Genomic DNA, 17,152 nt, shown 5'->3' on the forward strand with positions numbered 1-17,152 from the left:
ATGACATGCAGGTGGCGCAAATGACACACTGAGTTTATGCTAAGTTGCTGATCTTCTATTCCGTATATGGTCACAAAATGTACCAAAAGAAAGATTCTGTTACAATCACTTGCTAAATGGTGAGAACACAGGAAGAAAAGAGTATTTTGGGCAAAAATGAGGCTCATTTTTAAACGATTTTCTTTTCTCCCTACAATCCCCCTACAATTTACAGTTTTCCGCGTAGGTTTCCCCTACCACCTACAAACCACTAAATTTCCCTCCCATACGAGTGGCAGCACTGATCTTGCTAGGCCTTTGCATTTTACTAATTAACGTTTCGGAGAGTTTTGGCGTTTTTTCGTTTGTTGTTACGAATTAGTTGTTAGAATCAATAAGTTGAAGTGAAATTGTCCATACCATATATAGTGAAAAAAGAATCATTACTTTCAAGTCATATACCCCATTTAATTTGCCGTCTTCTAAACCCATTATGGATCACGATAACACAAATAGCCTTCTTATTTCTGTCATCGAACATTGAGCATTTGCGATTTTTTTGTATTATCGAACGTGATACTTTCTATTTTGAAAGAATTTTGGAAAGTTCGTGAAAGGACCAAAACTACTCTACCCGCCCCTCCCCCCGGTAATGAAATATTTTTAGCAAAGAAAATCGAATATGGAGGGAGTGCGTAGAAGTATCACAACAATTATAGAAGAAAATATACCTAGCGGAAAGAAAGCACTTCAAGATAGTCATAAAAATCTTGCTGAAATAGCCGATTATTGTGAACGGCAGTACGTTTCTGTGAATAACACGTACAAAGCAAATGACAAGAAAAAAGCATTGGAAGAAACTCGAGCTGTTTTTACTGAAACAAAACAGTACGCGACACAATCTTTGGCCAGTGTAGCTTATCAGATTCATGCCTTGGCTGCTAGTGTTCTCGACTTGCTTGACAATCAGGCTAGTCAATTTAACCAGATGAATTCAGATATCAGCTACATTTCCAACGTACGTATCTTCTACGGTTTCATAATTGCTAGCGATAACTGAATTCACAATTTTCGAAGGGCGTATTGATATTTTGTTCTGGCAGTTATAACTTGATCTAATTCTTAATAATAACGTAAACTAACACAATAAGTACAAAATGTGATGTTGTAATGAGTAAGTGTGCTAAAAGGGTTGTGTATTTTTGACCAGAAAACAAGCCAAAATTCGACTATAGTAGAAATCTTCGTTGCTTTATTGAAGGTTGTTCAAGTGCACAAAGAAAAGGTTGCTAGACGTGAGATTGGAGTTTTGGCATCTAGTAAAAATACTTCCAGAGGTCATAAAATTATTGCTCCTCCACAAAGAGAGCAACCAAAACGCTATGAAAGACAACCCATCGATTACAATTCATTGGATAGTATTGGTAATTACGTATTTGCATTTATTAAATTATTGCTTGTGCATAAATTTGTAAATAGATGTAGGTAAGCAGAGAAAGTTTTCATATTTTTCTGTTTCTTTAGGGCATGGACTTAAGACAAATGTTAATGAAAATAAACGTACACCATCAATTCGTAGTCACAACTCAGCATCATCTACACCCACAACACCAACACCTGTGGTTGCACCCAAAGCAGTTACTACTGGTAACCTCAGAGTTCGAACCCGGAACCAAGCTCCTCCAAGTGCGCCACCACCACCCCCTGAAATTCCAAAAATTCCAAGTAATCAACATGAAGTGAGTAAAGCACCAATTGGATCGCCACCTCCACCTCCAATGCCCCCAATTGGATCGCCACCTCCACCTCCTATGCCCCCAATTGGCCCCCCACCTTCATATTCTATGCACCCAGTCGTAGCTCCACCTCCACCTCCTATAACTGGATCTCCTAAAGATTTGCTTCCACCACCTCCGATTCCCAACTTGCCAACTGATGATGGAACAATGTCACCAGGGGCTGATGGCAACCAATCTTCATCCCCAGGTACATGAAGTGTATTGAAACAAATGAACATGTGTTAAGAAAGGTTTATGATCATGTACAATGAAGACTGAGATTGGTTTGGGAATGAGGGATAGGGTTAGGGTTAGGTACATACTAGCAAGATTGCTGTTGAACTTTGAGTTTCTGCTTTTTCGGTCCAACTCTCCTTTTTAGAATGATTATCATTCTTTAGATTTAGTATTTATTTTTGTAATATTTTCAGATTGCCTTCCACGACCTCCTAGTGCTATTACTGGAGAAGAAAATAGCTCAGGTTTGATTTTACCATGATATTATCTGTCATGTTTCTTTTAACTGTGGGCTATAAAACAGCATGAATCATTAAACATTTTAAACAAGGAATTTTTCATGTGTAATTCGTTATCCATTAAAGAGTACATTGTGTGTTTAAGAAAAAACATTGTTATTTCGAATGATTACTAGAACAAAGTAAAATCTGAAAATTTCATTGTATTCACTTGTAAAATATCATGTAGATGTAAATTCTTGGTTAATATCTAGAAATCTATGTAATAAAGTAAAATATTGCATACATAAGTCATTAATTATATTGTATTCACCTGTATAAAAGTTAACTATATGTTAATTCTAGGTCAATTTAGTCCACTGCCTCCACCACCACCTGAGCTGAATGATGAAACTTATAGCTTCCCTTCCTTGTGGATTCCGGAGACTTATGAGGAAAAAGGTAATGAAATGCATTCATAAAGATTCTTGTATTAATGTTTTATTTGGTATTGAATTTTCAACAATTTGTTGCTTTGTCAGTTTTTATCAAATGTAGTTTGGCGATATTTTTTTGTTCACTTTTTAAAGCCTTAACTTTCATGGTTTTTACTTTTAACATTATTGTTGATATGGTGCACTTTGTCTGAAAGTAGTCAGTGCGCGCAGTAACTCATTTTTTATTAGTACTTACACTTCCCAACCCTAACTTGACATGTATTCGTCGCTACCCTAACCCTTCCGTTTCTCATGTTTTACTCTCAACATAACCGTTTTAGGAATAAGTTTTGTTTTGTTTCGCACTGTCTTCCTCTATATTAAATGGTGAAAATAAAGTAAACATCGTTTTCTTTTTTTCTTTTACTTAAGTGATAAGTATTTACGAGTACGAAGCAACGCGGGAGGATGAACTTTCCTTTAAAGAAGGAGAAATTATTTATGTACTCAAAAAGAACGAAGATGGTTGGTACGAAGGTGTTATGAATGGCATGACTGGTCTTTTTCCTGGAAATTATGTGGAAACATCTTCTTAGAAAATGTTATTGGCAAATAATTGTAATCATGTACTTCTACGAAGTAGCTAAAGTTACGGACGAATTTATACGTTTTACTTTAAAATACTTAAAAAATTACATGTTTACTATACGATAACTGAAATATGATTAGAAATGTGTTTAATCTTTTGTTTAACATTTATTGTAATAATTTTGAAGCGGGAAATGTAACCTTGTCAATTCAACGCTTAGCTAATAAAGGAAAATTTTTCAACTATTCATCGTGCTGTTGAATAAAGGTTACAAATTACGAAATAATACTTTCTCCAAAATTATTTCTTTTTAAAATCAAATTATGTAAAGCTTTGAAAACGGTCAACTGAATTCTTTCATGATTAATATTAATTTCGTAGTTTATGAACCATATGAAAGGCCGTTTTTTTCACGATTTTGCAACGCATACCAGTCCTAACTTCCATTCCTTTCGTCTATCTAAAATTTTCCATTTATTTTTACCTTCATACGTATTTATTTTTTTCAGGACAGGATTGTGCTACAATTAAATAAGAAAAAAATGTAACAATCACTATAGCTGTTAAAAAAGATGATTTTAATTTAATTGCAGACACATTTTGGCAAACATATGTCCTCTACAGTATAAAGTGAGTGTGTAGTGTATTTCGTACAATTTTCCATTTCAAATAAAAAGATTTATTGCTTATTCACAATTTTATCAGACGCATTCTATCGAAAAGCCAGGTCAAATTTGTATTCATGTAAACTGCCCGCAAAACTGATTTATTTCTTTTACTCTCAATACGTTTTTCTTGAGTGAATAAACACTAAAATATTTGCATAACATGACAAAAAGAGATGTGAATTTTATTCTTTGTACCTTAATCAACAGTTTGTCAAATCCTCTTCGCCCAAACTAAAACCAGGGTTATCAAAGGCTGTATTTTCACCAGCAACATCCGACTGTAAAGGATCCCCATCTTTGTTGTTATTTTTCTATTTTATATAATTATGCATAGTTGAAAGATTGACTATACACAGTATAGAAACATCAAAGTCACATTTGTAAATAAAAAAGTATTGCTTATTTAGAATAAACATTGAATTTACCTTGTCAACGCCGTTTCCGTTTCCTATAATTTTAATTTAAATATATCAGTAAAATACATTTTAGCACTTGGAAATATATGTATCCTCATATCCCAAACAAAAAACACACAGAAAAATAAAGAAAAAGCTTCAGATAATGCTGCTTAACTTCGGTAAGTTACCAGAATTTTTTTGTTCAATGTTGTGCAGTTTTTAAAGCTTAGATTTTAACTTGAAAATGAAAAGAACAAACTCCCAACAATCATAATTAAAATGTACAAATTCTTCTTACCATGATCGTCTTCCATTGATTGTTTCATTAAACTTTCAACATTTACGTAAGTATTTCCTTTGTGCTCCAGATCCCAAAGTTCCTTAGAAAGTTCAGTGAACGATGGCCTATCTTCTGGTACATGACTCCAGCATTTCAACATAATAGTATATCTATTAAGGTATAAAATGTTTATTGAAGAGGATTGCATAACTCTTTCACAAAATTCCCCAAAACGACTTGGGCATAAAAGTTAGATTACTTCATGAAAACTTTACTATACTACCACTTTCTTGCCTGGTTTCAACTTTATATATTTAAAACAAATGCTTTACAGCTTACATTTCGTCGGTGCAACTATTCACTTTGTCCAATCTTTGGCCACTCATCAAAAATTGTTCAAGATCTTTATCAGACACAGTTGGGTAAGGTATGTCACCTGTCAAACACAGTTTAACTGAAATCTGTACATGCTACAGTTTCCTTTTCACAAAAACTAGTAACAATGCAATAGATGACTTTAACCTACCAAGTGTACATATTTCCCAGAGAACAATGCCAAATGCCCATCTGAATAAATAAGTTTTGTTAGTCAACACTTTTCCGTTGCTCTATCTATGTTTTAATTTTTTAAAAAACTTTTTGAGACATGAAAAACAATACATGTTCGTCTCTATTTCTATATCATTACAAATGTCATTACCACAAAAATTACTTACACGTCACTAGCAGTTGAATAAAGACGTTCTCTGATTGCTTCAATTGAAAGCCATCGAAATGGTATCTTTCCTGCCGTTTTTTTGATGTATGTTGAACCTTCTCGTGACAAACCGAAATCAGATATTTTCAACACCTTGTTTTCACCAAGAAGTATGTTTCTTGCTGCCAAATCTCGGTGGACAATTCCGAGCTGTGACACATGTTCCTTTTGTAAAAAATTAAATAAAATAAAGTTTGGGGTAAAACATGATTCATGTTTAATGTAATTCAATTTAATATAAAAAATATGTGCATGGGCTAGGTTGTTTACCATTCCCGAAGCAATCTGTCGCGCAAACGATTCAAGTTCTTTTGGATCAAGAGCAGCCCGAAGCTCGTTTTTAATCCTTGAAGCAATTTCTACATTTATTGCTAAAGAACATAAAGACAAATGGTAGATAATCTCTTTTAGTAAGAAGCTTCCGCTTGGTACAATTTTTCATGACGTTGTTTGCATACGGAATTTCACACACTGACTAGAAAAGCTGAAAGTTTTTAGTAGTTTGAAAATCAATTTAAAAATAGTGAAACGAGCAGATAGTTAGATAAAAAATTAGCCTCTTTTGTTGCTTTCTTGTACAAATAACAATTGCGTACAAATCTTCAAGTAGTAAGAAAGTGGAGTACGTTTCGTGACGTGTACACATGTTTTTCTAGTTTTGTGTTTTTAAATGTTTTATAAGGTCGAAATCATTTGCCAACAGTTAGTTTCCTTATAAAAAGTACCCTCATTTTTATCATTTCGTGGCTTCTCACCACATCAAACAACTATCGATAGTCACTTTTTTGAATTTTATTGGGTAACGGTTAGCATCTATTTATCTTTTCTTGGAAAATTACTTTTACTTTAATTCAAGTCTATGAAATGATTTCATCTTATATATTGCAAAATATATTTTAATACCAATGTAGCAATTGGAATAATAACTAGCCTTTGGGTAAGGGTTTTCTTTAAGGTTTGAGAAATGAAAAATGTTTATTGTGTTTGCACAGGCATATATGCAAACCGAGGAGACCTTTGGGAGAACTCGAGAGCTGATCAGTGCACCTGCTCAAGAGTGCAAACATCAAAAACATCTTTTATTTCTTTTATAAAATAACACTAATGCGAAACAGACAAATTTAAAGTAAACGTTTTCATTTGTCTTTTAAAATATATTCCTGATTAATTTGCGAATTCTCTTCGATTGATTGATTGATTGATTGATTTGATGGTTGATCTCAAATCGTTTTGCACAAGCTAATGCAAACACAGTTTAAGACCGATCCTCTCTTGCGTTTTGTTGTTTGTATTTTAAAATTCAAAATGTTTACTAGCATAACACAAGAACAAGACTTCTATTGAATACCTTCAGCTTGCTTTACTTCATTTCCTTTTGTTTTATTATAAAGATCGTCGGTAAAAGAAGGCATTTCACCAGGATCAAAAAATTTCTCAAATTTCTGCTATAATGAGAGATAATTGTGGCTTAAGTATGTTCAATTTTTAATGTAAAAACAGCACAAATTAATCACTGAATACAAGAAAATTAATATAAGCCATGAAGTTAGCATGACGCAGCTTGACATTTTTGATAGAAAATGGGGGTAAAATTTCTAGTTTTTCACTGAACTGAACATAACTGGAATGCTACTTCCCGCCAAAATTTGAAGCCAGCCATTCAACGAGTCCCAATCTCCCCACGCATGGCACAAAGAAAGTTCATTTCCGACAAGCTGGAATGCGTGATTTGATGCAACTATACAGGCATGTTTGTGTATTTATGATATAATTCCAGTTATATATATTTAGTTCACTGGCAGTTTTACAACTAAACACGTGACATATCGATACATAAATACAGTTTATGGAAATGTAACCTCCCCGATTAAAACCTATTAAAATCCTATTAACTGATTTCAACAAACCTTTTCTGCTTCCATAAATGCATAAACTTGTGCTGCAGCGATTTCTTTGCACTAAAAAATGTGATGTAAACTAATTCAGGTTTAGGTCATAAAATAGAGGACGGTAGCACGGTATAGCTCAGTCTTTCCGATACAATTTTACAGAATGGAAAGTTTTGTGTCAAGGGTGTACTGCATCGTGTTTTAAAGAGCAGGTGAAACGAAGGTAGTGGTAAATAAGACAATGGTTGATATTAAAGTGCCTATATCTGGCTTAGGAAGATAACTTCTTTGTATAGTTAAGTTGATTTCAAGAAAATTAGCAATAAAATTTGATACGTCCAAAATTTTCCTTACATGAGTTTGTTTGGCCCAGAAGTAGGTGATTCTGCACCGGAAGTGACGTAAAAAGGAGAACAAATACATTAACGATACAGCTTTCATTACAATGAATAAAACTGTTATAGTAAATCCTGTTAAAAAATAGCATTAATTACTAATTTACGATGCTTCATAGGTGTATAGCTTGACGACATCATTTGAACGAATAAAAAAGAAAACGCTTAAAAAAATAGAACTGTATTTTCTCCTTTTACGTAACTTCCTGCGCAAAGTCATCTAGGTCTGGTCCCAAAAACCACATGAAGATAAAATTTTCGACGAGTCAAATATATTGGAAACGTTCTCAAAATCAATTCAACCCTATAAAGAAGTCTTTTTTATGACCCTGATATAGGCCCTTTAACGTTGCACGTTTTTTACCTTTTTCTTAAGAGCTCGAAGATAATTAACAAGATTCCCTCCTGGTGCATATTCAAGAACCAGACATATAGGACGAGACTTTATGCAACAACCAAACATCTGAATAACGTTTTTATGCTTTCCAATATCCGCCATGAGCTCAATTTCACGCATAAAATCGTGTACATCGTCCTTATGGACTGCAACTGTAAATAACATCAAACATAGTAAAGCATGTAGCTAGAGATAGGATATTTTTTTGTTCAAACCTTGCTGTGTATAATGAATCTATAATTATATTTAAAAAAGGTAGAGTTCTTGATTGTAAATATTAATATGTATTCCAAACCTGTAAGAGTTTTGATAGCAACAGTGGTCCATCCAGGAGAATCATTAACTCCTTCAGCTTCACCAAGATAAACTTCACCAAATGCTCCACGACCTATCATTTCTCTACGTCGAATACGTTCACCTGGCAATTCTAACAACCTCAACGAAACCCTCAAATTTTCGGGCATTTCAAGACCTTCTTTCATCATATACAACAAATTGATCTCTTTTCCATTCTGCTCTGGTAAAGCGACGACCATTCTAATGAAATACAATAGACAAAAGCACTTTTTGCTTTAATAGCATATAATTGTTTCGTTTTGGCTAAAGCTGTATATTTTTACAACAAAAATGTTTTAAGGCTAAACGTGATATTGTCAAGAAACTTACGGATGCTGTAAATCATATGGATTAGTTAAGGTTCCACCAACATTTGTTCCCAGCGCAATATCAAATTCTCTTGCCATAAAATTCATTCTCTTTTTATGAAAATAACGCAACCAAATTATAATTGCGACAAATAGGACGATGATAACAATCACTGCAGGAACAATTCCAGCAACTATTGCTAAAATTCTACTATCTTTTGTTTCTAAAAAAGCAATCAAACACTTATACCATTGTTATTTGGCTGTAGTTATCACTCATATTACGATTATTATAAAATTGTAATAAGTAATTATTTAAATATGCTAGGGAAAGTATGAAGGAAAAATCTGATATCTAAATTATTAAGCAGAAGGAAACCTTTCTTGTCTTTTTTCTCTTTGATTTCTGTCACATTTTCAGGAGCTAAACATAAATAATTTTCATTAAGTTGAATGTTGCTCAAACTAGCAGAGAAACTAACCAGTTAAACATTCTTGCCACAAAAATTCATGCAGTAAACTTTTTTGGAAAGTGGTGGAATAGAAACATTGAATCAAATGATATTCATGCAGACCCCACGAGTTTTTGATTTACAATTAATCAGATAGAAAAGTGAATGTTTCCCTCAATATACCGTACTTATAATCCATGACATACTTAAGTTTGTCTGAGTAAATCTGTCGCAATATTGATAACAATGTGTATTAGAGAAAGAGTAATGAAGTTTATAAACGAGTTAGTCAATACTTCTGCTTACTACTGCGTCCTTATAGGATCTACTTTACAATGTTTGGCGAAAAAGAAATAAAAGTTGTCATTATGAACCATGGAGCAAGTAATTGTAATAACTTGCTTTCTAAGGAGTTTTGTTCGTTTTAGTTGCAGAAATAATTTTAACATGCTATAATCGAATATCACACTAAGGGTGTTAATTTTACATTTGTTGCAAGTATAAATGATAAGGACTTTCAGTTATACAATTAAAAGGAACGTACAGACAAAACAAATTGATATTTTCGCAAGGCAATGCAAATTGCTGTTAATAATTTTTATTATTCAGTATGCAAGCAATGTCGATTTTGGTTGGCCAACTACTAGCATATAATTCTCGATATCTGTAATTATGACGTCATATTTACAAATGATTCTTGACATCTGTAGGTATGACGTCATATCTACAAATAATAGTTTCGACAATTATTGACGCCATTAAAAGCCAGTTTTGAAAAAAATTAAACAACAGCGATGTTTGCCACCATTTCTAAAAACGATGTGAAAGCTTTTAAACATAAAGGATCCGGAAAACATTAAAAAGGCGGCGAAATAAACCGTCTAACAAGTACAATTAGCAAAGGTTTTAAAAATGTTAATATCTTTTATTAATATTTCAGTTAGTTGAAGTGAATAATAAAACAATTATTGGATGGCTGAAACAGAGAAACCGACAGACGTCTGAATAATTCTTGACATCATGCTCAACCTAATCCAATAATTGTTTAATATTGACAATTATTTCCTTTGTGTTATCAGCCTACGATTTCTGCTTTGGTCACACAACTCATCTGACAGTGCAGTGTTTGATGGTAGAGGTAACTTCAAACTTAATAATCAAATGATATGAACTTACTGCATGTTTGATTGAATTCAAAGAACCCATCATTACAAGGACAATTGTACTTAATTGTCCCCGGAATTTGTTTACATTTGCTGTTGTTCCTGCAGTTGTTCGACATGTTCCATTGACAAACTGCCAATGCTATAGAAAAATAATTGCGTGTGAATACGATATTGATATTTTGTTCAGATTATCATTGATGTATTTACCAGTAAATTTGAAAATGTAGCGTTCTTTGTGATGACAATGATGAGAATGTATTGCAGTCAACTACGACAAAAGAACAAAAGTAGAAAAGATGGTAAGAAATTACAAAAAGGCAAATTAACTTTCTAAAACATACAGCATCCATACAATTACAAGGGTTTAAACAACTTGTTATCTTAGAAGTGTAATCTGAACATCTGATATAACACCAAAATCTGAACAGCAGGAGTCTCTAATCAGTCTAATGAATGTTTTCACAGGAGCCCACACAAAAAAAAAACAACACTGCACTCCCCGTGAAAACTTTATTTTTGCCTTGTACAAACTCGTAGACACGTAATTGTATTTCTATAACGCCTGTATTATAAAGGGTCGCTCACACTCACTCATTTGGGCATAAAAACCCTTCATAGGTATTTGAAGACATAATTTTCACTGTAATGATTGCTTGATTTTGAATATTTTAGCAAAAATCTTACAATCGATGGAGAAATGACTTTGCAACTGATTAGTGGGAGCGTGATTTCTGTATCGCAGTCAGTGAGTGTTAATGTGATTGTGCTTTCAGATGACAGGCATCAAAATTTTACGCGAGAAATAACAAAATATGATACATGGGGATGAGAGTGTAGGCAGATAACTTATGGTGATAATTTCTATAGAAAAAGAGATCATGAAAACAATCATTAAGTCTGTAAAATCGATCTTCCTTAGTCAGTACAAAGACTATATCAGAAAAATATGTATATCTATACATATTACAACATACCCTAGCATCATATTCATTCCTTGTGAGAAGATTTGTAAAATTTACACTGTATTTGTCAGACTAGGAAGAAAACAAAGTTTGATCAAGTTTCTATATCTTTGCTTTTTCAAATTCAATTATCTTTAACAAACATAAACAAAGATTTTTCAACTTACTTCAGTTTTAACTTTGACAGTCTTAACAAAGGACTTATAAAATTTACTGTCCCTATCCACCATCTCAACTTGGAACATAATAATATCTTCTTGCCATATTTGCTTCTTCCAGTTTACTCGTGCCACCGATGTTTTGTTATTTGATGATAATACGTCCACGTATAGTGATTCATGATTTTTCTCCGGTGGACGTATAAAATCTAAGCAATGACATCATAAACTTTCATCACATGTTCATCCAATGATCAAATATATAAGCTGGACCGCCAACACTGACGTGATGGCACAATTTACTGTATGGAGGCCTGTAGCTCATTCACTAGCGTAAAGAGATGTTGAAAAAATAGAAAAACGGGAACTAAACTTCTAGGTAGTTTAAACATTTGGGCAATCTTACAAGAACATCCACAAGTGCTCAATTTGTCAACTTTAATACAATCTAAAGTAAAAAAAAGTCAGAATAGAATACTGGTAAGGTTGTAGTGTGACGTTGTACGCACTTGTACTAAACAAGAAAGAAATTAAAGTATGTTTTGCGCATGTTCCATAGAAGATGAATTTATGCATGCATTGAGACATCGTTTACACTGCTAAAGATCAATTTCTGAAGCAAAACGATCACACTTTCTGAACGCGGTCGAACGAAAACGGAGCATAGTGTAAACGAGTAGCCTATTGCCTAACACTCTCAAAAGAAAACTTTATACAAAACCCATTTTAATTTCTCTAAATTTACAGTAAAACAATTTTGTTATCCAGTTTGTACTTATGTTACAATTATGGAAAAGATTTAAGCATACCTGGTACGTGAAATATCCAACTTCGGCTAGCGTGCGTCTTGACCCCCCAAAAAGATTTTGATTTGACTACATAAATCTTGGAAAAAGAAAAATTTAAATATCAACAGTCGTACATTGGATTGCCTTAGAATTCAAGAACATGAACATTCGTTAGACAAAGTTTTACGTTTTATTTTACAGCTATGCAAAAGCGTATTCTATAAAACCCGATAAAGTTAAGCACAAATTAATGAAAGAATTGCCAGATTTTTTTTGAGTATTTTTTATGGTTTAATATCCTAAACATCGCTAGATTTATTCACTTACCGTAAAATTGTACCAGCAATCAAAAAAGACGCTTGCCTTTGATGCAAATGTGGAAATGTTGAAAAATGTACTATCATTAAAGAAGTTCTGAAAAAAATATCAAAAGATCTCATGACACGATTATTTAAATGTTTCAATTTCAGGACTGAAGCAAACTTTAACAAAGTGCCATTGTAAAACTTCTCGGAATATCTTGGGCTTGTTAATTAAAGCAATGTCGTCATAAATCCCTTGATTTCATTCGTTGCTATAGATTAACTCGCAACCAGATGACGTCATTCAATATATCATATATATACTCAGTGACAGACTTAAGCCTACAGGCTCAGGCTTTTGAGAGGCGTGTTGGATCTAGATATAATTAGTTTTTAGTTTTTGCCATTCCAGACTGGTTCAATGATGTTAATTTAGTCTATTTATGGTGTTAAAAACCGTATGATCTACTGTTTAAATGCACGACGCTCAGAACTCATGAAATATTAGGTTTTCCCTGTTTGAACTTTAAATTTATTCCTTATTGTTGATACTATGAGTTACAAAAACAAGCTCTGGGAAATGCAGATCAAAGGAGCCTAAGAAACGCAAATGTCATCAAGAGACCGAACTTAGTGGGAAGAATAGATATCCGACTTAAAGTCCAACAACTTTATCTTAGCCTAAAGGCCCCGTAATTGGTAATCAATGAGTCAATCTGTCATCTAATAACTCTGTTAATCATGCTTTTCTATACTATCTAAATTATCGAAACTTAAAGTCTTTGCAATGAACTGAATATTGATGTATTTGTGCTGTTTTAAGTGTTTAGACCATGATTTTTGTTTATAATTTATGACCAGATATTGAATATAAATTTAATGTCTTACCTTATATGTAGATGATTTTGTATGTTCTCTATGATCAGGTTGAAATTTACTGCGACACAAGCCATCAGACAGACATTGTCCTACAAGTTCTGCATCTTTATCGAGATGTTCATCGTATACTGAAATTTATACATTTTAAAAAATTCATCTATTCAAAAAGAAATTCATGTCATTTAGGAAGTTATGAATAATTAAGTCCATTGTTATACTTACATGAGTTTAGCACGTTTTCCTGCACAAGTTTACAAAACTACCACATATATTGAAGACTTACATTTGGTAGGATCCCAAAACAAAAATGATTTCAAATCCTTCATTCCATGGCCGGGGAAACGAGGTGTAACATGTAGTCTCATATTGCTGACACCACAAGAAGATGTAGTGCAACCTTAAAACATTTGCAATGATGAATTTAATTTTTTCTGCTGAAATATTCTGACAAGTTAGTATATACAAGTTTATAAACGTTTGGTTAAAAAAGACAAAAAAAACATTCTTTTCAAGGGAAAATCAAATGTTTTCAAAACATGGTATTGCATCTTTGACCGTTTGCAATACAGAACAATCGTGTCTCTTTACCAGCCAATCAAATTGCATGTACGTCAAACCGACAAAAAAAATTTAAGCCATTAGTTACATCTTCTTTTCTATAAATGCATTGCGTATAAATTAATGTTTGTAAACTATTCCTCGCCCATTTTCATAACAAGCTCAAATTTCTCACACAACAGTAAAAACTTTTCAAGATAATGAATGAATGAATGATAGCAAAAGAATTCATTATAAGTTGCTTATATACGGTATATGGCAAAGTTAAATATGAAGAAACTAACTTACTTTTTGTTGTCGTAATATTGCTCCATACTTACTTTTTGTTGTCGTAATATTGCTCCATACTTACTTTTTGTTGTCGTAATATTGCTCCATTGACTGAATTCTGAACGTTCTGTTCCATTTAAACGAAGAGCGACCACACGAAACTTATATTGTGCATTTGGTTCAAGATCCGTAAATGAGTAATCGGTTTTATTGGTCTGAATGAATTCAAATTACAATATGAAGCATAGACAACCGTCAAATAGATCATTTTTACGCATTCGGAAGTTGTGATATAGCTAACGATTATGTTTGAAAACAACACTATTGGATTTCACAGGGCATCACATAGTTTATAAATCAATATTTGAAGCAGAACACAATTTTTGTCTTCACTACATGACGTTGATATTTATTTTTAAGGATTTTACCTATTGAACATGAGATGTTAAGTTATAAAGAGATGTTAAGTTATTTGAACTTACAATACGAAACGTCGGCTTGAATGGATACACAATAAAAAACCCATCTTTTTCACTAAGATTCCTGATTCGGTTTATTTCCACGATATACTTCAACTCCGAAATATCTTTAAGCGCAGCTGTGAAGAAATTCAAGCGTACAGTCCTATCATCAATTCCAATAATTTTAGGAGCAATAGGCGTCGACAAATTTCGTAGGATGTTTTCTAAAAAAGAGGGATGACGTATATTTATAGTTAACTCGTAAACTTATGAATGCTTATTCTTGAAAACCCAGCACAAGATCTTTATGGAGAATTATATCACCGATTGAGCTCTTCATAAACATTTCAAACATGTGAAAATAATTCTAAAGTTACGAAAAGCGCAGAAAATCATTCTTCGTTTCGGGTGTCATTATACAACCAGGAAAGTATGAAGTTAATTATAGTTTAATCTGTAGCAAAAGAAATGTTTGCTAAATAGTTCTCAACTTTAAAGTACAATTAAAGCATGCATAGAAATACAATTTTGTCAAATTCCTTTTTTCCTACTCAACCCAAGCGGAAATCAAAATATGCTAGGATGGTTTGTTTCATTTGCACTTTAAAGCCTTTCGTAGCTACTAATACAACGCTCAAATCATCATAGTGAAAATCATAATTTGATTTTCTCTCAGGCTCAAATAATTATAATGGAATGGTAATATAATGCTTACCTTCGCCTAAGGTCTTATTTAGGATAGATTGTTCACATATAGTTTTACATAGCTTTTTGTAGCGATAGTTAGGAACAGTTTCCTGCAGAATAATTTAAAAAATGCACTGCAAATACACGCTAAATAACAATAAAGATATAACATCAAAAGATTCAAATGGTATTCATATAAGATAAGTTGTTCCAGTATCCACAGAAGTATGGTTATCATCTTTCTGTTATGTATGAACGTATTGACGAGTAAATTTGACCGACACGAAACCAGTAATCTGCACATTCCTTTACAAACATTAACGGCCATGCATGGTTAAACAATATACAAAAACCGAGTTTTTGGACGGGGATTTTTTTGTGATGGTTTATAATATCACCCTATTTTAAACTTTATACTTTAATGTTTTGTTTAACTAGCTTGACAACAACCTATTTAAACTTTTCCAAAATACTATCATGATGGGCTTAGACGCGACACTGAAATGTGTCAGCATTAAAGTTAGCTGGTTTAAATATTTTATGGCTGCTTATTGTTCATTTTTGTTGTTCTTCAAAGCTATGCTACAACTGTAACTCTTGTATCTCATAATCTCACGCATATGGAAACGACGCCAATTTTATGAATTCGCTTCTCGTGAATCATTAGATGAAAACAAATGATAATCCATACTGAAATATCTTTTAACCTTTTTCAATTAAAAATATTCGTTATTCATATCATACCTCTTGACAATGATCAACGCATTTTTCTGTATTCAAAACTAGTGTATCACAAAAAGTCGAAAGAAGCAAACAAAAAGTCCCAAAGATGAAGATAAAATTCATTTTATAATCGATCCAAACAAATGTCTGTTGACTCTGTTCCTCTTATTAATATGTCTACGAATGTTAACGACATTTGATACCAAAAGATGTGAAGGAAAAATAGCAGTTGCCTGGCATCCCTTACTCGAGGGAACAATATAAAATATAGTTGACAAAGAAAAAGTTCATTTCTTTTTTGATCGTGGTACGATTTCCTCAGTCATTGAACGTTCACCTGCCAGAGATATGAAGCAATAAGACAATGTAAACTGATCCTTTATTAAGACTGAAAACGCTTTTAAAACTGTCTAAACTTCAACACAACCAATTTCGTGTCAATTTCCATATACACAATTTCAACTCGTAAACAAGCAAACGTCTTTCTAAACGTACTCCATGCAAAGTGCTTTTCTAAGTGTGGACAGCAAAAGCGGTGGTTTTTAAAAATATGACCTTATTGAGCGGGTACAGTCCTCAACAGCGAATGCTTATTGCATTCTTGTGTAATATTATACGCATAAATTTGTATGGCTTATCAATGTTTGAACATTGAAGAGATCTTATAACAAAACAAAGAAGATGCTCAAGCTCAAACAGTGTGCGCAACATCATCAAGGCATTGTTTGCCTTTACGTGTTAGTGACTTAAAAAGTTAAACAATGCGGCTATCATGCATGTGAAGACGAAATATTTAGAATAAAAAGTTTATGTTGATGAAAAATTTTATCAAGGATTAAAATTATGTTTTTTTAATCTAATTTAACTCAACAATAATAACCTTGAAAAGTCAACAACATGAAAAGACAGAGAGTCTAAACTGTAACTGGATTTTTTCATATAGATAGTAGGATGTGTAATGTAATTCGCAGAAATCCTTAATGAAAAATCGGTATGATGTTTGTAAATAAACAATATGTTTAACAGATGTCCCAAAATGTACCATCTGTTAAAATGCATTCATTAGAATTAACAGAATTG

The 17,152-nt window shown here is 32.8% G+C and overlaps 2 protein-coding genes across 3 annotated transcripts; one reads left to right on the forward strand and one right to left on the reverse strand.

Annotated features, from left to right (window-relative positions):
- Positions 1-645: 645 nt before the first annotated feature.
- On the forward strand, positions 646-3,487 carry LOC124441959 (abl interactor 2-like). The gene is made up of 6 exons (XM_046992443.1): positions 646-997; positions 1,241-1,403; positions 1,504-1,965; positions 2,189-2,239; positions 2,579-2,674; positions 3,082-3,487. The coding sequence occupies exons 1-6, from the start codon at positions 662-664 to the stop codon at positions 3,243-3,245; spliced, it is 1,272 nt and encodes a 423-aa protein (XP_046848399.1). The 5' UTR covers positions 646-661; the 3' UTR covers positions 3,246-3,487.
- LOC124441850 (fibroblast growth factor receptor-like) lies at positions 3,299-16,585 on the reverse strand. Of its 2 annotated transcripts, XM_046992316.1 has the most exons (27): positions 16,094-16,585; positions 15,378-15,459; positions 14,684-14,886; positions 14,284-14,416; positions 13,657-13,770; positions 13,383-13,501; positions 12,520-12,606; positions 12,214-12,289; positions 11,811-11,852; positions 11,414-11,613; positions 11,259-11,318; positions 10,492-10,552; positions 10,295-10,423; positions 9,046-9,090; positions 8,689-8,890; positions 8,318-8,559; positions 7,990-8,174; positions 7,249-7,299; positions 6,690-6,786; positions 5,612-5,712; positions 5,301-5,506; positions 5,111-5,151; positions 4,924-5,020; positions 4,603-4,754; positions 4,332-4,354; positions 4,102-4,217; positions 3,299-3,759 (listed from the first exon to the last, which is right to left on the reverse strand). In XM_046992316.1, exons 1-26 carry the CDS (start codon positions 16,193-16,195, stop codon positions 4,107-4,109), a joined length of 2,961 nt encoding a protein of 986 aa, XP_046848272.1. In that variant the 5' UTR covers positions 16,196-16,585; the 3' UTR covers positions 3,299-3,759; positions 4,102-4,106. The 2 variants fall into 2 exon arrangements, with proteins under 2 accessions (XP_046848272.1, XP_046848279.1); XM_046992323.1 differs by lacking the exons at positions 14,284-14,416; positions 14,684-14,886; positions 15,378-15,459; positions 16,094-16,585 and adding an exon at positions 14,220-14,239.
- Between the last annotated feature and the right edge of the window lie 567 nt (positions 16,586-17,152).

The sequence above is a fragment of the Xenia sp. Carnegie-2017 genome, unplaced genomic scaffold (assembly GCF_021976095.1).
Source record: "Xenia sp. Carnegie-2017 unplaced genomic scaffold, XeniaSp_v1 HiC_scaffold_1, whole genome shotgun sequence".
Lineage (NCBI taxonomy): Eukaryota > Metazoa > Cnidaria > Anthozoa > Malacalcyonacea > Xeniidae > Xenia > Xenia sp. Carnegie-2017.

Coding starts and splice junctions, on each gene's coding strand:
- LOC124441959 (XM_046992443.1), top strand. CDS start 662: ATGGAGGGAGTGCGTAGAAGTATCACAACAATTATAGAAGAAAATATA. Junction 1,404..1,503: donor CAATTCATTGGATAGTATTG/GTAATTACGTAT, acceptor CTGTTTCTTTAG/GGCATGGACTTAAGACAAAT. Junction 2,675..3,081: donor GGAGACTTATGAGGAAAAAG/GTAATGAAATGC, acceptor CTTTTACTTAAG/TGATAAGTATTTACGAGTAC.
- LOC124441850 (XM_046992316.1), bottom strand. CDS start 16,195: ATGAATTTTATCTTCATCTTTGGGACTTTTTGTTTGCTTCTTTCGACT. Junction 8,560..8,688: donor CCATATGATTTACAGCATCC/GTAAGTTTCTTG, acceptor GTATTTCATTAG/AATGGTCGTCGCTTTACCAG. Junction 5,507..5,611: donor GACAGATTGCTTCGGGAATG/GTAAACAACCTA, acceptor TTTTTACAAAAG/GAACATGTGTCACAGCTCGG.